The 10,275-nt window shown below is 43.1% G+C and overlaps 1 protein-coding gene across 1 annotated transcript in view; it reads left to right on the top strand.

The window, feature by feature from the left end:
* Positions 1-1,720: 1,720 nt before the first annotated feature.
* The window catches only part of LOC121867222 (allatostatin-A receptor-like), a 54,388-nt gene continuing 45,833 nt past the window's right edge, over positions 1,721-10,275 (top strand). Inside the window, exons 1-2 of the mRNA XM_042367068.1 lie at positions 1,721-2,735; positions 4,338-4,495. Coding sequence (XP_042223002.1) covers positions 2,568-2,735; positions 4,338-4,495 — 326 coding nt within the window. The 5' untranslated portion in view covers positions 1,721-2,567. The remainder of the gene's footprint in view (positions 2,736-4,337; positions 4,496-10,275) is intronic.

The raw sequence follows: 10,275 nt of genomic DNA, 5'->3' as shown, positions 1-10,275 counted from the left end.
AGAACATTTGGATGACACCGGTCTTCAATAACCGTGGGAATTGAAGTTAAGGGAATTTGAGCTACGTCAAATTTTTTTGTTGCTTCCGAACCTGCAAGGCCATTTTCAAAAATTGGAAGCATCTGTTCTCTGATTCCAACTAGAACAGTTTTTACAAATAATTTACACTCTAGGTGCTCATGAACAGTCTCTGCTGACGGGGTGGAAGAAATATTATGCGTGATCACACTTCTCCTCGTGTAATTATTTTCTACATCAGACAGAGAGCTTTTCATCAGGAGGCTTTAAACTGATCTTGTGTCTGTTAGAATGGTCATACGATAAAATTTATTCTTTTGGGTAAAAAAAAATAACCTCGGATTTAAAATCCTTAAAATGATCCATGTGAGAATTTAAAGATTTTACTTTAACACGTGATACTGATTTGGATTTAAATGGAATAATCGTAGTTTTGAAAGGGGCTTTCGCTTGTCCAAAACGGACAGAATTTCCCCAAGATGAGTCCCGACATTGGGAAACACGATGGCCTACTTTCTTATAATATGAACAACTGACTTCATTAGGTGAAGAGCTAGGAAGGAAATTTGATGGTGCCTTGTCATTTTGATTCCCAGGGATTCCGGCCAATATCTTTACATTAAGATATTTTCTCCAGTACACGTGGTCAACCGATGTACTACCGCGTATGGAAGTGTTTACTGTATTCCATGAAGCAATTGTAATGGAAATTATGTAGGTCAGACTGGGAAAGCATTGTAACTTAGAATTAAACAGCATTAGAACAATATTAGAACGGCATCTTAAAGGAGTGCATTTTTCGTTCATATAAGGAACAATAATCATCCCATAGATTGAGAAAACAGTTTAGAAGCTTATAAATCATCATGTGTCACAGAAGGACTTCTAGTTGAAGCAAGTTTGATTATATAAATGTATTCTTTAAACCTTAGTGATGGTCAGTACAAAACTAATAATATGTTACACAAATTTATATGTCAGTGGCCCAACGTTAAAAATGCTTTGAAAGCATTTGAGGTAGATGTATGATAGATGATTAGTGGGTCTCTTATTTTTTACCTGACGTGATATGACAAGTTATGTCGCCTGTTCTTATAATCTCTTCCTATGTTTGCGGTGGTGTTGGTGTGTGGATTAGTGGATGTCATGTTTTTGACCTGACCTCATGTTTTGTAAGGTCACCCTGTGTGCATAAACTCTTTCTCAGTCTTTGTAATTCAGTTGCCTCTGAAGATGTCTTGAATAAAGACGAAAGTTAAGGTGCTCCATTGTTTCCCCTTTTCCTGTGTGATTTTATATAAAAAAAAAAAAATTATATATATATATATATATATATATATATATATATATATATATATATATATATATATATATATATATATATATATATATATATAAATTCCTTGGATCTCGTTCACCTGTGGAGGGTAATTTTGCTCAACAATGATCAGCGATTGTTGCCCGAGCTTAACTGATAATAAGATTAACAAATATTATGCTTCAGTAAATGTTCATATATTATTAATTTATTCGGGTGATCAAGCAAAGAAGGAAATTAATACAAGTAATGATGATGAGAGATGTGGGATGTGGGACCGACTAGTAGATCATATAATGTGTTTCGTTCGTTTTGACCTTAAAGATATGTATATCATACGTCATACAGTCTGTAATCTGGATTATGTTTCTTTTACAGAATACATCTCTTGTACTGGGTACCAGCACCTGTGGTCAGCTGTACATCAGGGAAGATCCAACGAGCACCTGGCCAACACATCACAGAATATCGCCTGATGTCAGCCGACAGTAGAGACACTAGCACACATGTTTTAATAAACGTTGAAAAGCAAGAACTGTCAAATACTTTTTGAGCGTAGTATGATCGATGAGCTTGAAAAATAATTCCCATTGAAGGAACGATTTATGGGAAAAACAAACAATGTGAAGGTGTAAAATATTACTGGAATCCTCTTTTACGAATGCCTATCATGTGAGAAATAACACATCTGAAGTCCTTAACTGGCAGACAGAAATATTTCCCTGTTGCGTTGTTACAGTGCTTATTTTTAAGACGTCAAGTTTTATACAGTAAACAAAATACTTGTGTTGAGAACTGAAATGTGTGTAATACACTCCAGTATGAAGTGTCATAATATGCCTAATGGTGTATACTTATCAAGTGTATTGGAAACAAATTCTCGTTATTTAGTCAATTAAGCCTAGTTGAGTTTAGAGTAAACAATTAAAGTGGCTGGACCCGGATATGTGCTGTGCACCCAAACAACGACCCAAAGTTAATTTGGAATTTTATATTTAAAATGACACATATCTACATGTTGGAACCGCCATTAGATAATTAATGTGTATGCAGGACTTGAACATTGTAGGTTTGTCTGGCATACAGGTGACAAAAATAAAGTTCACTGCAACTGAAACAAACTTTGTGAAATAAATATCGTAAGGTCGTGCAATAAATGAACTTTAGTTGATGGCAGCCGTAAAGTGAGTGGACACATAAATAGATCAGCTCTTGCAGTTAAACGTGAACGATGGACTACTTAGCAGAGATGGGGAAGGAAGGGGAAGGAGGAGGAGGAGGAGCAGACACGGACGAGGAGAATGGCATCGAACCCTTCCTCACATTCCTTCCTCCGTATATCCTCTGTAACTTAACCAACTACACCAACCTGCCGCTCTGTAACAACAACACGGTAGAGGTCAGTACTCTCCCTCTCTCTCTACCCTTCAATGTTCAATTAGGTATAAAGTTTGTCAGTGAGAGCGACTAATTTACTCCAGGCACTTCTGTCCTTTGTATTCCATCTCATCTAAATTCTTCCAACAACGGGTCTCTCATCTCCTGGCTCCCATTGTTTGTCCCCTGCATTTATCCTCCTTATGATACATGAACATAATGTTAAGGATCCAGGGAAATAATATAACCTAAATGATTACTTCGAAAATATTATAAACAGTACACATTTGTTAAAAGGAGGAACTGCACTATTAGTAAGGAAAAAATTCCACTTTCAAAATATTAAACTATGAGATGGATGAGAATGGCCAATTTTATGTGTCAGAGTTTCCGTGTTAGATCATATAATTCCTATTATTAATATTTATGCCCCATCGGGAAATACAAGGAAAAGGGAAAGAGAAGAATTGTTTTCTGATGATTTATTATATTATATCCGAAATAATATTGAAAATATAATGATTGGGGGAGATTTTAACTGTGTTACCGGAGAGATTTGTAGCAATTATGACAACAAAGGTTTGGTGTCCAAAGCTTTAACAACTCTTATAAAGGATATAAGACTTGAGGATGTTGCCATGATACATAACTATCAACCTGAGTTTACATATGTTAGGGATAAATATGGGTCAAGAATTGATAGGCTTTATATTAAGGGGCTTGAGAACAAAATAGTAAAATGTGATACTGTTCCAGTCAGTTTTTTCTGACCATTCAATGGTTCTGTCAAAAGTAAACATTGACAAAAATGTAAAAGTAGGTAAAGGATTCTGGAAACTGAATTGTAGTATTTTAAGCAGGGAAATAATGGTACTTAAGGTCCCCATGGGCGGTTTTATGTGGGTATCCAGGGAACTTAATGGTGGGTGTGAAGGTTAACTTCGTCACTTCCCTTAACACTGTTAATCACTGTTTAAACCTGATTCCACCCTTTTCCGAAACAAAATTGTGACATTTAGCGGGATTTTGGTAATATCCCAGTAGAGAGAATAGATTGAGAGGAGGATGGGAGGGGTATTGGGGCCAACAGTCTGTTCCACGCAGCCTCAGGTGGTCAGGACACAAGTGAACACAAGATATATATTTAACCAAGTGTTTTTTTATGTGTTTGAGTATTAATATTTTTAACATGTATGCATATAAGTTTAACTCTTAATCTGTTCCATAAATAAATACAAACTTTTATGATCTAAATTACAAAATATTATTATTTTTTATTCCTACACATCTGCATTCACAAATACATTTTTTCTTAATCATAGACTTGTGAATAATTGCTTGAGGTTATAATTATTTCCATATATGTTTACATTGTGTATAAAAATAACGAATGAAGTAATAATTTCACTATTATATATTTCAAAGTAAATGAATGGGAGACGACAAAAATACTACATACTATAGCGATAAAATCATTCATATATCAAAGAATAATAATAACAATGGCACCACATGTATGCTTTAGCGAGAAGACTTATTCAATTCCGTAATAAATCTGGGAGAACATAGAACTGACGCGATAATAACTTGTTCATCTGGACTTACAGTTTGCATCTCTCTTCAGGAAAACCCGGCCTTCGAGTATGCCATCATCGTTGCCATCGTCGTGCCCATTATCTTCGGCATCATTGTCTTGGTGGGCCTCTTCGGCAACACTTTGGTCGTCATTGTCATCATTGCCAACAAGCAGATGAGGTCGACCACGAATTATCTTATCTTCAGGTGGGTACCAGAGTTAGCTTCTCAGTAATGCGAGCTATAATAATCATTGACCTGTTAAATACAGTGAAAATTTGTTACTACAGTGTTGTATTATTCTTACTTTACATATTCAAATATATACATACACACACAAACACTAGTGATGTATTTTATATATATATATATATATATATATATATATATATATATATATATATATATATATATATATATATATATATATATATATATATATATATATATATATATATATATATATATGTGTGTGTGTGTATTAGGGTGGTTCAAAAAAGGTAAAGTTCTTTATATTTTTAGTGTTCAATGTTTATTTGCGTCCTTTACATGAAAAAACATTTCAGGCGAAATTATAGGTACTTACAGCTTCATTTACGATATGCACAAGTGGCCCGAAAATTCTACTTCTCTAATGTTTTCTCCCTCTATAAAATAATTCTTGTTCCTGACATCAGATACAAGTGATTTATTTGTTACATTTATTTGTTGGTGTTTATTTTATCCAAAATATGAGATTAACATAAAGAACACATGTAAGAGAAACATACATCACACAAGATTAGCCTTCTTTATGTTGGGATACTGACGTCGATGTGTGGTGACCACCTGAAGCAGGTACTGCTTTTGATCTTCTCTTTTCGTAATTGAAGAGTTGTAGTCCTGGATAAGCTTCACCGCTCTTTCGGCCACATCATTCACCACCTGCAACTCTTGTAGAATTTCCCTTGACTGAAGGAACTGTGGTTCGTCATTCCATTGGCTTGGATCTTTGGAGACGAATCCAGAATCCAGGAGCGTGGTTTGAAAGAAGTAGTTAGTATTTGTGGATGCAAGGTTTTTAAGCTCCAGTGATGGAATTTCCTCTTTTGTCACTTTCAGCTTCTTTGGACATTCCTTTTTCTCGTTCTTTCCCTTCATTGACTCAAGGATTTCTCTTTTCTCAGCATACGAAACACTATCACTGAAGAGAGCCAGAGCTACTGACTCATCACTTAAATATCAGAGATGCCGCTGGAAAGCCTTTGTTGCTGCCATTCCAACTGAATCATCTATTTTCTCCCCATAGTAATGAAGTTGTTTGAGGAAGGATATATCATTGCTTGGAGCTGCTGCCTTGGACAGAGCCAATACAAGTGACCGACAGGCTTTTCATATTGTGGCAGCTACTGCAGCAGACCGTTCCACAATCAGGAGAGCCAGTAACCGATATCGTAGAGATCACACTGCTTCTGTGAAGCAAACTGTCATATCCTCTGGAGCCAAGACTGGAATTGTGGTTCATTGGGATGGTAAGCTCCTTCCATCTCTAATAGGAGAGGAATCTGTTGAACGACTTTCAATACTGATCTCAGGGAAAGATGTATCCTCTTCAGTAGGGAATGTCCAGTTATTTGGCGTTCCACACCTATCTTCAGGAACGGGAGTGGCGCAAGCTAATGCTGTGGTGGATACTTTGAAAGATTGGAATGTCGATGACCAGGTTGTCGCCATGTGCTTTGACACCACTGCCGCTAACACTGGTCATGTTCGTGGAGCTTGTACCTTGATTGAAGAGAGATTGGGAAGAAATCTCCTATACCTTCCTTGCAGACACCATATCTTGGAAGTTGTTCTTAGAGATGTCTTCAAAGCCGTTCATGGGTCATCTAATGGTCCTGATGTTCTCTTGTTCTAGAGGTTTAAAAAGCAGTGGCATCAAATCAAGCAGTTGGAGTTCAAGACGGGAGAGACTAATGGGTATATCACTGCAGTGTTGAAGGAAAATTCTGAATAGGTGCAAAAAGTTATCGACTACTATATGAAGGCTCTCAAGCAGCCTCAGCCCCGGGACGATTACATCCGACTTATGGAACTTTGTGTGATATTCCTGGGTGGGACTCCGCCCCGAGGGATTCGTTATGGAAAGCTTGGCCCAGTACACCATGCTCGTTGGATGTCTAAAGCATTATACTCTCTCCAGATATTCATGTTTCAGCACCAGTTCCAGCTAACTATCAAGGAGAAGAAGCTGATTCAGACTATGTCCCTTTTTGTTGCTCTTGTGTACGGTCCAATGTGGTTCAAAGCTCCTGAAGTGTTTGAAGCTCCAAGTGAAGGATCCAAGTGTTCCCTGAAGAATGCAGTGATGGGTAGGGAAACACCGGGTAACACTGAAGTCCATTAATTCGGATAGGAGAAATACAAGTGGTGACTTGCGTGTGCCATGCACGGCCCACAGAGTCAGACTGAGACTGCCTTGCCATATGGCAGCCTCGGGGCAATGTTGCCACATAACACGTGCAGTGTTGCCACGTAATTATATACATAGGTGCTACTCGGCACAGTAGCTTATATACAAGGTTGCTACTCGGCACAGTAGCTTAGATACATAACCTACATCTCCCTACCCCCCTCACGCTCATAGTCTTTGTCTTTAGCGGACTTCTTAGTCCTAAGTCGCTCCGAGCGTCGAGTTGCACTATGGGGCGGATCCTCGTGAGGTGTAGGTGACTCGTCCTCGGTCAGGGGGGCCAGCAGCAGGGGGTGGGACTTGCCGGAGGAAGCGGCGGTTCCTCCACCAGACACGGCCGCTCGGCATCCTGACCTTGTAGTCCCGCGACCGGCCGACGCCCATTACTATGCCCACCTTGTCCCAACGTGTCGTCGTCGGGTCCTGGACGCGGACAAGGGCACCAATCTCCAGTGGCTGAAGAGGGTGGGCACGGTCGTCATACCGAGCCTTGGCGTCCTGGGCACGTGTAGCGGCGCGGCGGTCACAGCTCTCGGCTCTGGTCTGCCAGTCCTTCGCAAAGGCCTTGGCGTGTGCAGGAACGCAAGAGTGGAGAGGGTGACCATACAGGATCTGGGCAGGGGAGCGTCCTGTGTGGGTGGGAGTGGACGCGGGTTCTGGGCAGCTCTGTGCGGCAGTGCCAGGCGCGTCGCTCGTTGACTCACGCACCCTGCTGGTGGTGTACCGAGCGGCTGGGATCTGCTCGGGAAAGTGCTCCCACGACAACAAGGGTGTAGCGAGAGTAGGCTGCATGTCGATCCATCCGTGACATGACCTGTCGCCGTAAGTGATCTCCGCTTGAAAGGAGCCCACAGCGTCCGGCATCTGGGAACCGTCGGCATTGTAGTACTGCAGCTGTGGCGGTGGTCCCAGGCCGCGTTTGGTGAGGCCCAGTTTCTGGAGGTGCTTCAAGCCTTTCACCGTAGTATCAGCGCCGGTGTCCGGTATCACCTCGATGTGACCCGACACACCACCGTGTGTGACGGCGACGCGGATGTTAGGGGAAGGGGTAGCCCTGGGGCGTGTGGTCGAGTCCACCCTTCTGATGTGACTCAGCTGCTGCTTGGGGCTGCGTGGCCATCTGAAGGGCGCTGCGTGCGAACCACTCCGAGGGAAGTGCGCTGCTTTCCTCCTCGTCTCGGGCTTTTGGGCTTGGGTTGGCGGCAGCATTTGTCGTAGTGTCCATAGCGACCGCAGGCCTGACACTTGCGGCCTCGTGCAGGGCACCTGTCTGTGTTAGACCAGTGGCCCTTACGGTCACATCCACGACACAGTGCGTCGGCGGCCGGGCATGTCTTGGGGCCATGCTGCTTTCCACAGCTGCCACAGGAAGCACTAGGCGGGGGCGTGGAAAACGTGCGGCAGCCTTCACGTTGTTGGCCACCTTCTTACCCTTCTTGTATTGTGAGATAGCTCTCACAGCAGGTGGGGCCCGTAAGGCAGAGGTGATGGACTTGGTGGCCTCGTATGACCGATGTTCAGTCACTACCACCTGGAGTGTGGAGGAAGCGTCCAGGGGGATGAGTCGCTGCACCAACTCTTCTTGCCTGACACCTGCCAAGATCCCGTGCTTGATCCAGGCTGCCTCACATTCCGGCTATGCGCCTTGCAGACGTCGATCTCCTCCGACAAACTCTTCAAGTGTACAAAAAAGTCGTCAAAGGATTCATTCTCCGCCTGCGTGCAGCTGGTGAAGGCGCGGCGATGCAAAGCCTCGTTGTTCCGACCCTTAACATGCTCCTGCAAAAGGTCGAGCACATCCGTCACTGAAGAGGTAGAATCGGGAGGCACTTGCAACGTGTGCTCCAAAACTCTCTGGGTCTCCAGCGACAAACACATCCGCAGTTGGATGAGCTGTTTGTTTGGAGGCATACTGTTAAGGTCCACCATCGTGGAGTAATCTGTCCAACGCCGCCTCCACTCACGAAAAAGCTGAAATGTGACGTCTGGTGAGAGGGCGGGTGGGGATTGAACAAATGCCTTGGGAGCTGTTGGAGTAGCAAGAGTACCTGGAGGACGCTGGTGTGGTGGAGGAGGGAGGATATTGGTGCCTTGGTGTGCGAAACCTGCGAGTGAGGGAGGGTGGGTTAGCTCCAGGGTCGCCAATAGTGCATCAAAATGCGACTTTTCCTCCTCTCTTCATGTCTCCTCCCTCTGAAGTTCCATCTCTCGGCGTCGCTCGTCTCTGTGATCCATCCACCTCAGAATTGTTGCAATGTCCGTCGCTGTAGGTGAAGGATGAGGGGCGTTGGGCGCAGAAGCTCCATCTGTGCCCGGTAGAGGAGAAGATGGTGGGGAGTAGTGTCTCCCATCTTGACGTTGTCCCTTCTTACTGCCCATCTTAGTATTCTTGAACTGAGCTGTTTAGTATATAAAGTGGCGCCTCATCAGCTCGAACCACATATATATGACATAAACAGCGCAGTAATAACGCATAGAGTCCACTGTTCTGTCCGTGAGTGCGTGCGTGCGTGTGTGTGTGTGTGTGTGTGTGTGTGTGTGTGTGTGTGTGTGTGTGTCTCAGAGAGCGGAGCGTGGTGGCTCGTGGAGGCAAGACCGTCAGTGTCTCCCCGGATGTTACACGAGAAGGGTGTACGCCTGCGTGCTCAGTGGGTACCACTAAAAAACAGGCCAATGCTCAACTCTCAGCTCTAGACACACTGATACACTGACACTAACACTGCCACCGTCACTAAAACGCACTGTGACGGAGCAACGCTGCACGTCTCAGCCAAACACAACGCAACACAACACAGCACACACTAAGAGTCACGTGCACATCGCCGGCAGTCGCACATCGCCGGCTAACTGTCTATTGTTCACACACTTGTAAGTCCACAGATCCTACTCACTGCGCCATGAAGGTTCCAAGTGTTCCCTGAAGAATGCATTGATGGGTAGGGAAACACCGGGTAACACTGAAGTCCATTAATTCGGATAGGAGAAATACAAGTGGTGACTTGCGTGTGCCATGCACGGCCCACAGAGTCAGACTGAGACTGCCTTGCTACAATGCCATATGGCTGCCTCGGGGCAATGTTGCCACATAACACGTGCAGTGTTGCCACGTAATTATATACATAGGTGTTACTCGGCACAGTAGCTTATATACAAGGTTGCTACTTGGCACAGTAGCTTAGATACATAACCTACACCAAGCACTGATATATCCTTCCTCAAACAATTTAATTACTATGGGGAGAAAATAGATGAATCAGTTGGAATGGCAGCAACAAAGGCTTTCCAGCGGCATCTCTGGTATTTAAGTGAGGAGTCAGTAGCTCTGGCTCTCTTCAGTGATAGTGTTTCGTATGCTGAGAAAAGAGAAATCCTTGAGTCAATGAAGAGAAAGAACGAGAAAAAGGAATGTCCAAAGAAGCTGGAAGTGACAGAAGAGGAAATTCCATCACTGGAGCTTAAAAACCTTGCATCCACAAATACTAACTGCTTCTTTCAAAACACGCTCCTGAATTCTGGATTCGTCTCCAAAGATCCA

This window comes from Homarus americanus, unplaced genomic scaffold (genome assembly GCF_018991925.1).
Source record: "Homarus americanus isolate GMGI-L3 unplaced genomic scaffold, GMGI_Hamer_2.0 scaffold6317, whole genome shotgun sequence".
Lineage (NCBI taxonomy): Eukaryota > Metazoa > Arthropoda > Malacostraca > Decapoda > Nephropidae > Homarus > Homarus americanus.
The sequence above is the reverse complement of the archived record's forward strand: the minus strand, read 5'-3'. Positions and strand labels throughout refer to the sequence as shown.